Source organism: Phyllobates terribilis, unplaced genomic scaffold, assembly GCF_046119375.1.
Source record: "Phyllobates terribilis strain yellow unplaced genomic scaffold, ASM4611937v1 Scaffold_1__5_contigs__length_1240528914, whole genome shotgun sequence".
NCBI lineage: Eukaryota > Metazoa > Chordata > Amphibia > Anura > Dendrobatidae > Phyllobates > Phyllobates terribilis.
In genome coordinates this window covers 442,024,780-442,043,024 of record NW_027362761.1, presented here as the reverse complement: position 1 = coordinate 442,043,024, position 18,245 = coordinate 442,024,780, and the positions used below count along the sequence as shown (strand labels likewise).

The 18,245-nt window shown below is 45.4% G+C and overlaps 1 protein-coding gene across 1 annotated transcript in view; it reads left to right on the top strand.

The window, feature by feature from the left end:
• Positions 1-12,230, top strand: part of LOC141267540 (uncharacterized) — a 30,362-nt gene extending 18,132 nt beyond the window's left edge. The window contains exon 4 of the mRNA XM_073680261.1: positions 12,162-12,230. Coding sequence (XP_073536362.1) covers positions 12,162-12,230 — 69 coding nt within the window. The remainder of the gene's footprint in view (positions 1-12,161) is intronic.
• Positions 12,231-18,245: the final 6,015 nt, after the last annotated feature.

Sequence of the window (18,245 nt, the reverse complement as noted above, 5' to 3'; positions counted from 1 at the left end):
CATTTTCAGGGCTGGGGGGCCTATGCCAGGCCTGTGCAGGGATGGGTAACTTGTGCCGAGCCTGTGCAGGGCTGGGGGGGCCTTTGCTGGGCCTGTGCGGGGCTGGGGGGGCCTGTGCCAGGCCTGTGCAGGGCTGGGGGGGCTGTTCCAGGCCTGTTCAGACTGGGGGGCATATGCCAGGCCTGTGCAGGTCTGGGGACCCTGTGCCAGGCCTGTGCAAGGTTAAGTGGCCATTGCAGGGCTGGGGGGCTAGTGCCGGGCCTGTTCAAGGTTAAGGGGCCTGTGCCGAGCCTGGGCAGGGCTGGGGGACGTGTGCTGGGCCTGTGCAGGGATGGGGAACTTGTGCCGAGCATGTGCAGGGCTTGGGAACTTGTGCCGAGCCTGTGCAGGGCTGGGGCGGGCCTGTGCTGGGCCAGTGCAGGGCTGGGCGGGCCTGTTCAGGCCTGTGCAGGGCTGGGGGGTGCTGTTACAGGCCTGTTCAGGACTGGGGGTCCTATGCCAGGCCTGTGCAGGGCTGTGGGGGCTTTGAGGGCCTGTGCAGGGCTAAGGGACCTGTGCCAGGCATTTTCAGGGCTGGGGGGCCTATGCCAGGCCTGTGCAGGGATGGGTAACTTGTGCCGAGCCTGTGCAGGGCTGGGGGGGCCTGTGCTGGGCCTGTGCGGGGCTGGGGGGGCCTGTGCCAGGCCTGTGCAGGGCTGGGGGGGCTGTTCCAGGCCTGTTCAGATTGGGAGGCCTATGCCAGGACTGTGCAGGTCTGGGGACCCTGTGCCAGGCCTGTGCAAGGTTAAGTGGCCATTGCAGGGCTGGGGGGCTAGTGCCGGGCCTGTTCAAGGTTAAGGGGCCTGTGCCGAGCCTGGGCAGGGCTGGGGGACTTGTGCTGGGCCTGTGCAGGGATGGGGAACTTGTGCCGAGCATGTGCAGGGCTTTGGAACTTGTGCCGAGCCTGTGCAGGGCTGGGGGGCCTATGCCGGGCCTGTTCAGGGCTGGGGGGGTCTATGCTGGGCCTTTTCAGGGCTGGGGGGGCCTGTGCCGGGCCTGTGCAGGGCTGGGGGGGGCTGTTCCAGGGCTGTTCAGGACTGAGGGGCCTATGCCAGGCCTGTGCAGGTCTGGGGGGCCTGTGCCAGGCCTGTGCAAGGTTAAGTGGCCAGTGCAGGGCTGGGGGGCTAATGCCGGGCCTGTGCAAGGTTAAGGGGCCTGGGCAGGGCTGGGGGACTTGTGCTGGGCCTGTGCAGGGATGGGGAACTTGTGCCGAGCCTTTGCAGGGCTGCGGAACTTATGCCGGGCCTGTGCATGGCTGGGGGGCCTATGCCGGGCCTGTTCAGGGCTGGGTGGGGCATGTGCTGGGCCTTTGCAGTGCTGGGGGGGCCTGTGCCGGGCCTGTGCGTGGCTAAGGGACCTGTGCCAGGGCTGGAGGGTCTATGCCGGGCCTGTGCAGGGATGGGGGACTTGTGCCGGGCCTGTGCAGGGATGGGGGACCTTTGACGGGCCTGTGCAGGGCTGGGGGGCCTATGCCGGGCCTGTGCAGGGCTAAGGGACCAGTGCCAGGGCTGGAGGACCTATGCCGGGCCTGTGCAGGGATGGGGGACTTGTGCCGGGCCAGTGCAGGGATGGGGGACCTGTGCAGGGGTGGGGGACCTGTGCCGGGCCTGTGCAGGGCTGGGGGACCTGTGATGGGCCTGTTCAGGGCTGGGGGGCCTATGCCGGGCCTGTGCAGGGCTAAGAGACCTGTGCCAGGCCTGTTCAGGGCTGGAGGGCCTATGCCGGGCCTGTTCAGGGATGGGGGACTTGTGCCGAGCCTGTGCAGGGATGGGGGACCTGTGCAGGGGTGAGGGACCTGTGCCGGGTCTGTGCAGGGCTGAGGGACCTGTGACAGGCCTGTGCTGGGCTGGGGGCCTGTGCCAGGCTTGTACAGGGCCTATGCCGGGCCTGTACAGGGCTGAGACCTGTGCCATGCCTGTTCAGGGCTGGAAGGCCTATGCCCGGCCTGTTCAGGGATGGGGGACTTGTGCCGGGCCTGTGCAGGGATGGGGGACCTGTGCAGGGTTGAGGGACCTGTTCCGGCCTGTGCAGGGCTGGGGGGCCTATGTCGGGCCTGTGCAGGGCTGGGGGTCCTTTGCCGGGCCTGTGCAGGGCCAAGGGATTGTGCAGGACTGGGGGACCTGTGCTTGGGCTGGAGCTTGTGCTGGGCTGTGAGCGGCATCGGCGGTGAAGCAGAGCGGCCTGCATGGCTTTCCGGTGGCTGTGGCCATCTTCCTAAAGCTGTGATCTACAGTAAAATGGCCGCCGAAGCTACCGGTCTGAGCATGCGCCTGCTCGGGCGGCTATTTTCCTGTAGATCGCGGCCTCAGTAAGACACCGCCACACCGGAAAGCCGCACAGACCTCTCTGCTTCACCACCCGACGTAGCTGACAGCCTGACACCGGCCCCAGCCGCTCTGCATTACCGCCGCTGCCACCACCACCACCTTGTTCCCGAAGGAAGGAGGGCACCCCCGCTCCACCACCACCGCAAGTATCCATAACATTCGGACCAAAAGACGCACCCCCCCATTTTCCTCCCAATTTTTGGGGAAAAAAGTGCGTCTTATGGTCCGAAAAATATGGTTAATTGTTCTTCGATTGGTTTATTGCAAACAGGAAAAAATTTTGTCAATTTTGCTAATATTTTTAATTTACAATGGGAACTTAATAATTTTGACTGTATTGGAATAACGAGTTGTGATTTTAGCTTGGTTCAATTAAGTCATTACACTGTGTTCAAAATTACTATGCAAATAATATTTTCTCAGATTTTCCCAAATTACCTATATGAATTGCAGTCATTGTAATTTTCCAGTCAAATAACTATTAGAGTACAATTGAAAGGTTTTTGTACAAACTGCCTATGATAACAGTATATTTAAAAAAAAAATAAAAAACTCAAACTGCACTCAAAATGCATGTTCCAAATTATTATGCACAGCAGAGTTTTCAACCTTTTCATTTTAATAAAGAGCAAAAAAATGGTCATTTTTGAAATTATAAGCATTAGCAGGTTATTACAAACTGAAATCAAACAGTTTTCAACTCAAAACTTTATTCTAGGTGATGTTACATTTGCACATAGGACCCCTTGTTCGAAAGGAGCTTCTGAACTCTCTCGTCCATTGAATTTGTCAGGTTTTGGATGGTTTCTGCTTCAATTGTTTTGCATGAGGACAGAATACCCTCCCAGAGCTGTTGCTTAGATGTGAACTGCCTCCCGCCATCATAGACACTCCTTTTGATGATGCTCCAGAGGTTCTCAATGGGGTTGAGGTCAGGGGAGCATGGGTGCCACACCATAAGTTTGTCCCCTTTTATGCCCATAACAGCCAGAGATGCAGATGTGTTATGTGCAGCATGAGACGGGGCATTAGTTATTTGACTGGAAAATTACAATGACTGCAATTCATATAGGTAATTTGGGAAAATCTGAGAAAATATTATTTGCATAATAATTTGGAACACAGTGTAGATAATAGCAAACTCAATGCATACTGGAAAGTGAATAAAGGAAGGTTCCAGCACATATAGTATTGGCAAAATGCTGATGAAAAAGAATAGATAGCAAGTTATAAGGGATAACAATTGTGACAGTTCATGGACATACCGTGTTAAACTGATATGTGCAACTAAAGCAGTTTTAACTTGTGGAGGATGAAAGCAGCAAGATCATGCATTCACTTTTGGGGGAAAGGACAGGTACACCTTAGGGCTGTTTACTTAATAACTATTTTGTTATGTATTGTATCATAGTTAGTGATGAGCGAGTGTATTCGTTACTATTCGCTATTTACATGATAGTACAGTATTCGGGTTACTTGTTATCCTGCGAATATTGGTGTACTCGCCTCGCTATATTCGGATGTCCCGCCCTGCAGTTTTGGCACCTTCTTTGCAGCTACTAAACATGCTGGGCTTCTTAACCAATCACAGTAATGCCACAGACATCTTGGTTGTGGCATTACTGTGATTGGTTGGCCGCCCAGCATCATAGGGTCTATTTAAGCCCTGCCGCTGCCATTTTGTGTACATTGCATCTGGAGCCTGCATTGTAATAGCCTACGGACAACTTGCTGAGCTGCTAGGGAGAGTGTTTAGGCCTCTTGATAAAACAAAAGCATTTTTAAGGGCTACCTGCAGTGTATACTAGTTCTGTGTTTAAAGGAGCCGCTTACTAGCTCCATAATGCCCCCAAAAAATAGCTCTTTTCAGAGCTGAAGACAACAAAGTCAGAGTACAGGGAGGGAGAGATTGTGTATTAGGTAAGAAGAATATTAGGTAGTGTTCTTCCAGTGTCCATCTTAAAACAGCTCTTGTCAGAGGCAAAGCAATATTTTTCCAGCACACACAGAAGTGGCATTTTGTGCTGCCTTTTTTTAGCACCTGCTGTTTTAGGGGTCAGAGCCTGCCTTCTGCTGTCCATACTTGTCCACTTAAAAAGGCGTTTGGTGCCCTACGCAAAGCAGTAGTCCAAACATTTCCTACTGCCGGAACTGGGGCCAGCACCACCAAGACATATAAGGGGAGGTTGGGCAAAGTGTTCAGCTTAGACACCCAATAATTAAAGGGAACTGAAGCTTCAGAAAGGACGCATGTATGGTCACTTAAGTAGCCCTTGACCATGTTCTGCAACTTATCCCTCCTTGGCATTGTTACAGGCACAGATAGCCTTTACTGTTGTGCTGGTTTATTGAAAATTGGCCAATTTGTGCACATTTTCCCCCACCTCTGTTGGAGCTGCTGTTCTTGTCTCTCCCCATTATCCCTTGGTGTTGAAAAGAGCCGGTACCTCTGCCACCAGCATTGTCTGAGGGTGATGTTTTCAGCAACTGATCTACAAAGGCCCTCTTGAACAATTCAATTGTAAAACTCTTTGTTGACTCCAAAACGAGAGAAGGAAATTTCTCCTTGTACCATGGATCAAGAAAGATGCCAACCAGTATAGGTCGCTCTTGTCACCTGCACCTTAAAAACATCTCCAGAATCTGACCTTTTCTCAGCTTTGAAACTGCTAAAACTCCTACTGTCTGTCTTAATCACTCTCATCTGGACTACTGCAACTCTCTTCAGTTCGGTCTCCCTCTTACCAAACTTTCTTCACTTCAATCCATCCTGAATGCAGCAGCCAGGGTCGTATTTCTGTCCAGCCGCTTCACCGATGCCTCCATCTTGTGCCAGTCATTACACTGGTTGCCCATTTGCTACAGAGTCCAATATAAACTCATCACTCTCACCCACAAAGCTCTCCACAGTTCTGCACCACCTTATATCTCCTCTCTCATCTCTGTCTATCTACCTACACGTGCCGTCCATTCTATAAGACTAACATCCCCCATAATCTGAACCTCGCACCTCCGTCTCCAAGACTTCTCTCGTGCTGCACCAGTTCTCTGGAATGCTCTACCCCAGACGATCTGACTGATGCCTAGCCACCACGTCTTCAAGCGTGTTTTAAAAACCCATCTCTTTAAACAAGCCTACCACCTCAACTACTCAGTAAACAAACATTCCCCTGTTCCCTCCTTCTAAATATTATTCTGAATCTGCACCCTACTATTCATCTGTCTCTACACCCTCCATGCACACGATAACTACACTCGATACTTGATTATTGCACTTAAACATACTGGCTAATGACCGAATCATGCAGTCTTATATGAAAATCCCTACTTATTATAATTGCCTGACCTGAAATAACAAGCACTTTTCACCTTTTGTGTCCCCCCATTTCCTTGTTGAATGTAAGCTTGCAAGCAGGGATCTCACTCCTAATGTAACTGTTTAAACTGTCTTACCTTGTATTGTTGTATGTTGCCTCAGAATATTGGCTGGGCTTTGTAGTATAACCCATGGGGAAATCTGGCTAAATACCAACATGCTGGGCACTCAAAGCTTCCTCTATGAGATTATGCAGTGATTGTTTCAAGAGGCACAGCAGCGGGATGGTTACGCTGATAATAGCCTGATCACCGCTCATAAGGTTGGTGCAGTACTCAAAGTTCTCAAGAACCTCACAAATGTCAGCGATCCACACCCACTCGACAGTTGTTATGTATGTTGGCTGACTCTCAGTCTGACCGGCATGCTGAAGCTATTATTCAGCTACTGCCCTCTGCTGTTCACTAATCCTCAACAACATATGATAGGTGGAGTTGCAGGTCGCAAATGAGTCAATGACTTGGCAAATGCAAGCGCTTTTGCAGCGCTGTAAAAGCAGCAAAGGCAGTAGAGAATTGGCGGAAATGGGCGCTAATACGGCGCACCTTCTCAAGTAGGTACGGCAAGTCACGGTAAGTTTTCAGAAATTTCTGAACAACTAGATTCAGCACGTGAGCCATGCATGGCACGTGTACCAGCTTGCCGGTCTTTAAAGCCACCACCAGGTTACGCCCATTATCGCAGACGACCAGACCGGGTTGGAGGTGCAGCAGGGAGAGCCACTGATCGGTCTGTTAAAGCTTGGCACAGCTCTACTGCAGTGTGTGCTTTCTGACCTAAACAGATCAGCTTCAGCAGCGCGTCTTGCCTCTTTGCCGATGCGCTGCTGCACAGGTGCCAGCTTGGCAGTAATGGGGAGGGTAATTCAACAGAGGATGAGGAGCAGAAGAAGGGGAGAGATGAATTGGAATATGAAGAGGTGGAACCCCTGACAGAAGTTGGGCCTGATATTCTTAGCGTGGGTGGGATGTGTGATGTTCCAGTTTGCGCCTTTGTCCCACCTTCCACCAGGTTACCCCAGTGTGCCATGACAGAAATGTATCGTCCATGTACACAACAATTTGTCCAGGTGTCTGTTGTTAGGTGGACCTTCTGAGTTACGGCGTTGCTGAGAGCACGGTTCAGATTGTTTAACAAGTGCTTGTGTAACGCAGGGATGGCACACCAGGCAAAATAGTGGCGACTGGGAACACTGTATCATGGGGCAGCCACAGCCAAGAGATCACGGAAGACTGTGTTTCCACAAGCCTAAACAGCAACAATTCCACAGCTAGCAATTTGGCAATGTGCGAGTTTAATATTTGTGCCTGTGGGTGCGTGGCTGGGTATTTATGCATTCTTTCCAAGCTCTCAGGCACGGTCAATTGGACGCTTTGCTGGCACAAGGAAGTGAATGTGGTTGATGTTTGTTGTGTGTGAGCAACCGCAGCTTGTGGGCAGGATGTATGAGCGCCTGCTTCTTGAACAGCAGATTATGAAGGACATAGCCCAGGCGACAAGGCATAAGTTTCCACCGAACCCAAAAGCACTACAGATGCCGGCTGGTGATGAGCTCATGCAGCCTTTATCTATCCCTCATCCCCTCAAGATGGCTGGACCTTCATTGTAAAAAAAAACCTGTACTTTGTGTCACCCTCACCTCATTGTAGATTGTAAGCTCTTACGAGCAGGGTCGTCGTCATTATTTTTGCTTTAATTATTGTATTATCTTTAGCTGTGTTACTTATGACTGTTGAATATAAACCTCTGAATTGTAAAGCGCTGCGGAATAGGTAAATATAAATAGAGAGCATTATTATTATTATTATTATTGGTTTGACCCGCAGATGCAGATTTGGTACTCTGGTGTTCCGCCCACCTACTGGGCTGCTTAGCTGCCATGTGGTTTCTCATATTGGTGGCGCTCAGGTTGCCTTTGCCCTGGCCTCTTCTCAACTTGGTATATCAGATGCTACAGACAGCAATGTTTTTCTCTGAAGGATTTTCAGAAAAAAAAAATCCACACAGCAGCTGAACGCCCCCTAGCTCTGACTTGGCGCACAGCGGGGGTGCTTTTAGGAACAGTTGACCCAGTTCTCACTCTGGGCAAACCACGACCCCTTGGTGCCTGTGTTGGTGCTACATATCCATCTTGCTCTGTGTTGCTGTCATGGCTATGCGTGCCAACGGTCCAGGTCGGATCAGTGGACTCATCATCAACCACCTCGTCATCTCATCCTCCTTCCTAGTTGACATTGTAGGCTGACCTGATGGCAACTGTCTCATCATCATCAGCCTCCACCTCTGGAGATAGTAAATGACGTTCCTCAAAGTGGCTTTCTTCTGGCCGTAGGTCCTCAAAAACTTGAGCATCAACGCACACCCTCTCCTCTTGTCCCTCTTCAATGCTGCACTGTGATAGGCCAGAGCCAACCAAAGGATACGTACCAAACAGATCCTCAGAGTGGCCAAGCTTGGGATCATATGTCTCCTGTGACTGATAATGGCAGGAGGAAGGAGAACCAGCTTCAGGATTGGAAGGGCCAGGCTTCTGTGTATCCACAGTAGACTGTGGTCATGGAAGATTTGTTGCTGCTTGAAAAATGCGTAGAGGCCTTATCTGCTATCCAAGACAAAATCTGCTCTTGCTCTTCTGGCTTCCACACACTTTTACGTTCCAGACCAGGAACTTTTTCCAGGAACACAGTGGATGCATCGAGCTTCTTCTGACCTGACACAAACTGAGTGCCTTTTCGCACACCACTGACAACACCACGTCCACGTCCCTTAACGACAGACTTTTTTGGCATTTTGATTTTTGTTGACAGATTTTCAGATGTTGATGGCACAAGCCAAGCTAGCTGTCACAGGCACAGCCAAAATAGATAGTCAACTATGACACATCCCATAGGGCTAATTTTTACAACTTCTATGCACATTGTGCAGTGGAAAAACCAGGACAGTATTCCTACTCCAACCTAACTACTATTTGTGATTGGAGGCCCTTGGGATGGGAGCTTCCTGCTTCAACCATGACTCAGCCCATAGGGCTAATTTTCACAAACCCTATGCTCATTGTGCAGTGGACAAATCTGGAATGTACAGTAGTCCTACCAAACCAATATTTGTCATTGGAGGCCCTTGTCACAGATTGTGCCACATTGTGACTGAGATAGGGGATACATATTCAATAGAAATTTACACTGACTGTTGATGACCGATTGATGGCCCTCTGAAAACTTGAATTGAGGACCACAACTACTGCAATACTCCATCGTAGATAATGTTTGTCAAGGGAGGCCCTTGTCATGGAATCTTCCTGCACCTATGACACAACCCCCAGCCCCAGGAGTAATTTTTGGAAATACAATTCACATTCTGCACTGGACCAAGTAGTACAGTATCAAAAAGTCTTCTCTTGCTATATAATCTGGGGAATATTGATAATCAAAATCTCTAAGCCATTTGGAGAATCTTCAACACATCCTGGAGTGGGGGCACCATATATCCTTTGTCCATTGACTTGCACAAGTGATATATTTGAGCTCGCCATCCAGTTGACTAGTGCAGCTTTATTTTTCTGGTTCACAGAGTTCAGACATACCTGAGGATCGTAGGCCACACTCACTGCTACCTTCTTGTCTCTTGGTCATTTTCTCTGTAGTTCCTGCCCTTAAATGAGCTAAATAGTGAGGGCCCTACAATATGAATAAGTGAGGGCACTCTGAAATGTACACAAGAGGCACCTCCAACATTTCTAGATGAGGGCACTTCAAAATGTATGCTACAGGGCCACACGAGGGCTCTCACAAAACTCAGCTTTCCTGCCTACTGCAGGCCCTCTGAATATTTGAATTTAGTGCCGCAGTAGCACATGGTGGTGGAGAAGGAGGAGGAAGAGGGGGGTCAAGCTCAACGCTACAATGGGCACATTGTAAACTGCTATGGAATATGTATTCCACTATCTGAGTGTCAATGATGGAGGGACTGCCCAAATGTCTAAGTAACAGCTGTCCCTCCAAAACCCATGTTACAGAGCCACCTGAGGCCTCTCAGGTCAAATATCAACATACCTACTGGTGCGTGCCAGCTGTGCTTGTAAAGTGCTGGGGAATAGCGAACTAAAAATGATGTTTGACAGAGGGACCTACAAAATGTATAAATCAGGGCCCTCCCTATTGCAGAAGGCAAAAAAAAGCCACAACAAACGCTAGAAGGGATATTTTTTGGTGTCTCTGGTTTATTTAGCCTTATAAATAAGTGATTATGCAGTAAAACCTGTTTCTTAACTTTTTTGGCCTTTTAAATGCAATTTAGGTTAGGTTTGGTAGTTGTTCTGGTGTGTCTGTAAAAGTGACGTAACACTGCGACAAACTTATTCTCAGAAACCATATCTGAGTCAGAAATGCATGCAGGCACATTCTCCAGGCTCTTCCCATTCTGTTTCATCACTTTCCCATCCATTTCAGCCTTTTCCTCAGGCCCCCAGACCCTTTTGTAGGGTCCAGCAGAAAATTACTCGTATTTCCCATTGACTTACATTGTACTCGCTATTCAAAACGAATACGCGATTATTACAAAGTACTCGTTACGAGTATAGTGATTACGAATATTACGGTACTCACTCATCACTAATCATAGTGTAGACTATTAGGAAAGATGATGGTGAAATATATACAGTAAATTAGAACTCAAATCACCCACTGCTAAATCAAGCACAAAAAGTTTAGTCATGAGTTTTCAGTTATTCTAGTTTAACACATGAAGTATTTACATAAATTCTACAGCTACTTTGTAACATAAGAAAAATCTATAATTTTGTACATACATTATGTGTTCAGTATAACACTTCTCTAACCACGTTTTGTTATTTAACAATGAAAAGGAAGATTGAAGGCTAGAAATGCCGTGATTCCAGAGAAATGTGATAAAATGCATTATTTCCACTTGAATGCAGATTCTTTTATTGTCATTGCATATACAGTAAATTTTTCATTTAGAACTTCTTACTAAATGCCGTGAGACAAACTGAAATCATGATTGATATAACCACCACTTTACAAATCTGTAGAAATATTCACAAGCATGTACAGTATGTCTTGTGACCTGCAGTGCAAGCTTCTTCTAACATTAACACCCCATATATAAAAACAAATTGCAAGGTTGCTGATGTAAAAAGGAGAGACTCTTTAAAAATGTTATTTCAAATATTTCCCTTATCTTACCTTATCTATTTACAACATCCCTAAGAAAAAGAATATATGTCGTCTGATATACAGGACAATATTGTAAATGACCAAACTGTTCCCATAAAGTTAGAAGCATACAATTGTTCAAAATGTCTTGATCTTTTGAAACATTAACCCTTTACCAACATGTACAGTTACATCATATGCCAGATCCCCTACTTTGATGCAGGCTCAGAAGCTGAGCCAGTATATTTACCCACAGATAATGGCTGAGTTATTCTGCCATCATACAGTATGTCATAAAATAACAGCTGGGACCTGTCAACATTTATAGCATTGGCAGGGGGCATGCTGCTCTAACCGCTCATCGGCACCCCTGCGATGCAATCACTGGATGTCGATGGATCTGTCATTACGATACTTCTCTCAATGCCAGTTTCTGGCGAGTGTTCATGGGAGATCGTGATTTTTGCTACATAAAGCAGTACTATGGTTTTGCTGTATATAGCAAAAGCAATTAGATAATCGCAGGTTTAAGTGCACTAAGGGGACTAACAAATATAATAAACAGTTAAAAAATATGCGGGTTATTAACGTTTTGAAGCTTCCCGGCGCCTGTAATGAGAGCCCGCTGCTGGGTGGAAATTAACTTTATTCTTCCCGGCAGCCTCGGGCTTTCAGTCATAGGGGTGGGACTGCAAGGCTTTAGCCACTGCTCAGTGCAAAGTGAGTGGCGGCTGAAACCATACCCTGGCACTGACTGACAGCCGGCTCTATTGCACTAAGCAACAATTGACCCACCCTTATGAACTGAAAGTCCGAGGCTGCCAGGAGGAATAACGTTTATTTCCTCCTGGTAGCGAGACTCTCAGTAAGGGCGCCAGGCAGCTTCATAATGCTATTAACCTGCAGATTAACTGTATATCTGCAGATTAATATTGTTTCTTTCACTTCAGCAAGCCTTGATAGTCTTGAGATTTCATTGTACCTTGCACAGATTCAAGACACCATGTGCCAGATGCAGCAAAGCAGAAAACATATTCAACTTCCTCTATATTTCATAGTAAGTACAATGTTCTTTTCTTTGTATGTTTCATTTTTCTGTCTGTGAAACATAGAGCTGATTTGACTTGCCAAAAAGCTCCAGTTTTGTCTCATCTGTCCAAAAGACATTCTCCCAGAAGCTTTGTGGCTAGTCAGTATGCATTTTCTCAAATTCCAGTCTCAATTTTTTATGATTTCTTTCTACAGCGGTTTCCTCCTTGGTCATCTTCCATGAAGTCTACTTTGGCCAAGATATTGACTCGTAGTGCAATCTGAAAATGATGTACCATGACCTTGGAGTTCACCTCTAATCTCTTTGGAAGTCTTTTTGGGCTCTTTGGTTACCATTCGTATTATCAACTCTTCAATTTGTCATAAATTTTCGTCTACGATCAGGGAGGTTGGCTATAATTCCATAGACCTTAAACTTCTGAATAATATGTGCAACTGTAGTAAGCGGAAAATATCTCTCTCAAGGAATTCATCCAGTTAAGACTGTAGAAGAATCTACTTACCTCCTCTCCCCCAGGAAAGGGTCTGCAATCCCTCTCCAGGTAGAATTGGCAGGAAGGAACCATGGCTAGCTGTGTTAAGAACTCTACCAAAAAGAGCCATGAATAGTGGACAACCAGGAATACCCACCCCTCGGGGATTCCATTTCTGTCTCCAGCCAGGAGAAAGGTGCCAGAGGAGATGGAGGACGTAATTCTAAAGCAAAGCTATGTTGCTGGCTCTGCGAGCCATGGTGGTAAGGGAACTGGTAATGGTAGTCTGAGCCAGGGCAAATTTCGAGATGGGAATTAGACAGTAAGGAACTAACTCATGCCTTTCCCTATACAAAGGCAGCGGTAATCTAAATCTGGTATGACAGTGACAATGATGATGATTCTGTGGTGGACAATACCGGGGAACCAGACAATGATGCTAAGGAGGTGATGTTATATGAAGTGATGTCATACACAGTGAGAGGATGTGTGGCTAAAAGATTCTCTAAGGCAAAATCTGCTAATTCTTTGGTCTGCTCTGGAGAAGATGATGCCGCATGTCCTGTTGGTAGAGGAAGCTTAAAATTGCCTGAAAGATCTGTTTTCAGTGGTATGTGAGATGTACAGTACATGCAGTGTGGGAGTTCATTTTAACATTGCTGCCAGATGATTCTTTGGTCACATAGTCAATGAGTTATGGCTCACCAACAGCACAAGTGACATCACCTGCTCATTTGGGAAAAACAAGCCAGCCAGGAAGTAGAACAAGCCTCAAGTTGTACTTCTACCACTTTTCAACACACTTGTCCTTTTGACAGTCAGATCCCATCATCATCACCAAGACATGATTGTCATCCTCTACTTCTTATTGTCATACTCTGAATTCACCCCCTCCTCCTTCTCCATCACACCTGGAAATATCTATACCTGATTCTATTTTGAGAAAGGCATATAGTCCCAGTCATTCACCAATTTGCCAACTAAACTTTCACCTGGCAAAGTTGTTGGTTGTTGAGTCGTAACTATATTACCTTTTGGAGTCAGCTCCCTTTTTTGAAATGATGATGTGCGCTCAGCCTCACTGCAAGATACCTAGCCGCCATTATTGCTTGCAGAAAAGGGTGCCAGCTGTCTGCTCTCAAGTGCAGGAGACAGTAAGCCACTTTCTAGACTTATCTTTGAGCTCCAAAGTGCACTGCACAATAGACACCTGAAGCAACAACTATGAGCAAGGACAATAAATATGTTTCACAGCCCACTGGGTTAAATGTTTGTTGTGGCAGCGATGCACCACCGCAACCAGAAAAGATGGCGAAGCCTCTGTAACCGAGAGCTACATTTGTTTCCACCAACATGTGGCTGGTATCCATCTCCTGTTACACCTCTTCTGGATCCAATTCAACAGGCATGACTCAATCCCCAACAGGCACGGGTTATATCATTGACTCAACATATTGACATCACTTATTTCTCACATGCAAGGTAAAGTAATGTTTTTCAACTATAAAGCCTATGGGACAAAGTCATACAGCAGACAAGTTTCTACTTGCTGTGTATTAGTGAAAACTCTCATACTAGCTGGCTCCAATCAACTACAGCATGAGTGAAAATGCCCACAACATTCTGGTTGCCTTACATTCATGCAAAGTAATGCACTCTCTGCATGTCTATGTCCTGAATTTAACAGTCAAGCATTTCTTTCAGAAATTTACCCCGTTGAGGAAAGTGATGGCTATGGCCAGCAAAGTATTATCTCATTTCAACCATTCTTAAGTGGTAAAACACCCCCTCCTGCCTTTGCAAAAATCGAATGGTCTAACAGAGTGCTGCCTGATTTGCGAAATCACGACCCGCTGGAATTAATCTCTGTATGTGTTGGAGCATCTGTACAAGCAGTGTAAAGCTGTACCATATCATGCAGCAGCCAAACTGCAGCAATGGATTATCCACAATTTGCAGCTGATAAGTGAGGTGTGTTACCTACTGAAGTCCTTTGAGGAGGTAACCAAATTTGTTTGTAGAGACAAATGTGGAATCAACGATGTCACCCCCCTCATACTTAACCATCTTGTGTTTGTTGAGGACTATCAAAGGTCCATGGTACATGCAGCAGAATTTGGTGGAGGAGGAGAAGCAGCAGCGGGTGGATGTGGAAGGGAACATAGCTGCCAGTATAGGCAGGGAAGGAGCCTGACAGAATGAAAACAACAACTATACTGGCCATGAAATTCAACTGTCATAGCAGGGTGATGAACATGAACCAGCAAGGCCCTTGGTTGGGCTGGCCTGTATGGCAAATTTATGCTGGCATGCTTGTGGTATGAAATGCTTATTGTTACTATTAAGCAAAGATATGGCTATTGGATAGCCATGCTTATAGACCCTCACTATTAATGGGGGAATTTTTTTCCAGCTTCTGACAGGGAGTTCAAATACACTTATTACCAGGATAAAAAAAACTAAAGAAATGAACTGGGATATAAGTTTGTGGTGCATGCAGCATGTAAGTGCATGTTCACACTGGCCACTAAACAGAAAAAAAGAAAGATAGAAACATAATAAGCAACTACCCTGTAGTAATTAAATAAACAGCAATAGTACATGAAAATAATACAAGGCACTTAATAGTGATGGGTGAGCGTGCTCGGCACTGCTCGATACCCTATCGAGCATCAGGGTGCTCGATCGAGTATTGAGCAGTGCCGAATATCACGTGGGGCTTGAGTGCTCAAGTCCCTGTAATAAGCTCATTTGATTCTGAATCAGCTGAGAGAGTAGAGACGCTTCTGTCAGCCGGACTCTTTGTGAGTTGAAGAGCTCCGGGGGCATGTTCTCTCTCTCAGATATATTTATCTCTCTCTCTCCAGTATCTATCTCTATCTACCACCAGTATCTCTTTCTACAGTATCTCTCTCTAGCTTTGTACAGTATCTTTCTCTAGCTCCCCACAGTATTTCTCTCTAACTCTATCTATCTATCATAGAGATAGAGACAGAGAGATATAGATAGATATAGAGATAGATATGGAGATAAATATACATGGCTTCAGTGCGGCACATGGCTCAGATGATTCAAGCGAGCTTTTATTCAAGCAAGCTTTTTACTGCAGATAGAGAGAACAAGCCCCAGCGCTCTTCACCTCACAAAGAGTCCTGCTGACAGAGGAGTCCATGTTCTCCCAGCAGGGGAAACCCTGGCTTCAGTGCGTGCATGGCTCAGCTGATTCAGATTCAAATGAGCTCACTCTTTGCTAATAAACCTCTCTGCTCTCTCTCTCATCATCCACCTACCTGGCCGTCAAGTGCAGTTCTCCCGGAAAAATGCTTGAGTCCTTCATTGACTTACATGATGCTCGGTACTCGAGTTGAGCAGGTCCGAGTGTCCAACCTGCTCGATTTGAGTACCGAGCACTCATCACTAGTACTTAGTAAACATAATTTTGATCAAAAAAAGGAAAAAGCCATCCCACCACTTCATGATAACCCTAATTGGGGTGGTCTTAATCCTCTAATTTTTAAAACTTTACCATTTGTCAAGTGACATGCATGTGGATAAGGGCTGAGAAGAACTGAACCTGGCTAGTAGACACACAGCCATGGGGAATCACATGAATATAATGTCCAGTTCAAAGAAAATGCAGGCCACACCTTTATATGGCCAGGGATCAAACAAACTGAAAAAAAAAACAAAATAAGTGAACTGGGATATAGGTTGGTATGCATGCAGCATGTACATGCATATTCACACTGGCCACTAAACAGAAAAAACTAAAGATAGAAACATAATAGGCAAATACTCTGCAGTAAATAAACACCAGTAGAGCATGGAAATAATATAGGGCACTTAGTTAAAATAGATTTGATTAAAAAAATGCAAAAGCCATCCCACCACTTCATGGTGACTCTAATCAGGATAATCCTAACCTCTAATATTTAAAACCTTACCGTTTGTCAAGTGACATGCATGTGCATAAGGACTGAGAAGGACTGAACCCGGCTAGTAGACACACAGTCATGGGGAACCACATGAATATAATGTCCAGTTCAAAGAAAATGCAGGCCACACCTTTATATGCTCAGGGTGTAATCAAGCTGAAGAAACTAAAGAAGCTCACTGGGATATAAGTTGGTTTGCATGTAAGTGCTTGTTCACACTGGCCGCTGAAGAGGAAAAAAAAAACAAAGAGAGAAACATAATAGGCAAATATCCTGCAGTAAATAAATAAACAACAATAAATACAAAGGTTTTAAATATTAGAGGTTAAAACCATTCTGATTAGGGTCACTGTGAAGTGGTGGGATGGCTATTGCATTTTTTTTATAAAAATTATGTTAACTAAGTACCCTTTATTATTTTCATGCACTATTGCCGTTTATTTATTTACTGCAGGATATTTGCCTATTATGTTTCTATCTTTGTTTTTGTTTTTTTCAATTACCAGGTTAAGCTGAGTTACTTGCTCTGAGAAGCTTTCACTGACCGCATAACTAACCAGCAGAACCAATGCTCCCCTGCCTGTTCCAGCCTTAGGTCTACAACAAGCAGCCAAGTCGGCAGCAGAAGCAACAGCTAGAGTATCTTTGACGTAATGAACCAAATGTTGTATCTGCTTTTGCAACAATCTGATACATTTCAGCAAACAGAGACACATTAGCTGAACAACCAAATTCAGTCATACCTAGACTGTCTTTCCTCAGATAGATACCTTGCGCCACATCCCCATGAACTTTTGAGTCAGCAGAATGGACTAGTGGCAAGAACTGGCTTCATTTGGGCATTTGTTATGTCCAGAATTTCGTGTAATGTCAAAGAGAATATTCAGTGCGGCCGATTGCTTTGTCACACCTAAATGGACTAGGTTATGTGACGCAAGCTTGGAAAACCTTACATTTGTCAAAATGAATAAGGCATGGCAACTTTCATTAACCTATGGCTGGTGCCAACTATAGACAATACAAAGATTGTCGTCAGGGAATAGTCTATTCTTTGTTTTGCTCTGAGTTACATGACCAGGTACAAAATGTTACATACTGTACATACAAGGGCAAATATAACTTTTTTTTTCAGTGGTTTTTATACATTAAAATTGGCACATTTGATGTCCCTTTAATGGTTTTCTATAAATATGTAGAATGCTTTTGTGCAGCTATTGGATAGATGGATAGAGAAGTAAGAACGTTTTCAGCTCAAAGTACGCTTGATTAAGCTACAGATTGATGATTAACAACACACTGCCTTGCAGAATCAATGGCAGACTCAAGTCAATTCATGGTGGAATGCCAGAAGCAGAGTATCGTTTTGTGCTAATGTTTATCAGCCCAGATAGAGATTTTCATTTTGGGTAGGTTGTTGTTTTAAAATAATGACAATGCAAAGGGAAAAGTTAAGAAAGACTTGGAAAAAAATATCTAAAAGTTCTTATATGCATAGGTAATCACTTTTATCTGAAATTTGGAGTGCTACTCATCTTTTCTTCATCTCTTCTTTTTCTTACAGTTTTTATTACATAATGTTGCTTTTCTTCCGTATAAAATGTATAAAATAATCAAATTAAGTCCAGATGTTAGGGTAGATAAAATAAATGTTTTTTGAAAAACAAAACAGAACAGATAGATAGATAAATAGATAGATACAGTGGAGCAAAAAGTATTTAGTCAGACACCAATTGTGCAAGTTCTCTCACTTAAAAAAAATGAGAGAGGCCTGTAATTGACATTATAGGTAGACCTCAATTATGAGAAGCAAAATGAGAAAACAAATCCTGAAAATCACATTGTCTGATTTGGAAAGAAATTTTTTTCAAATT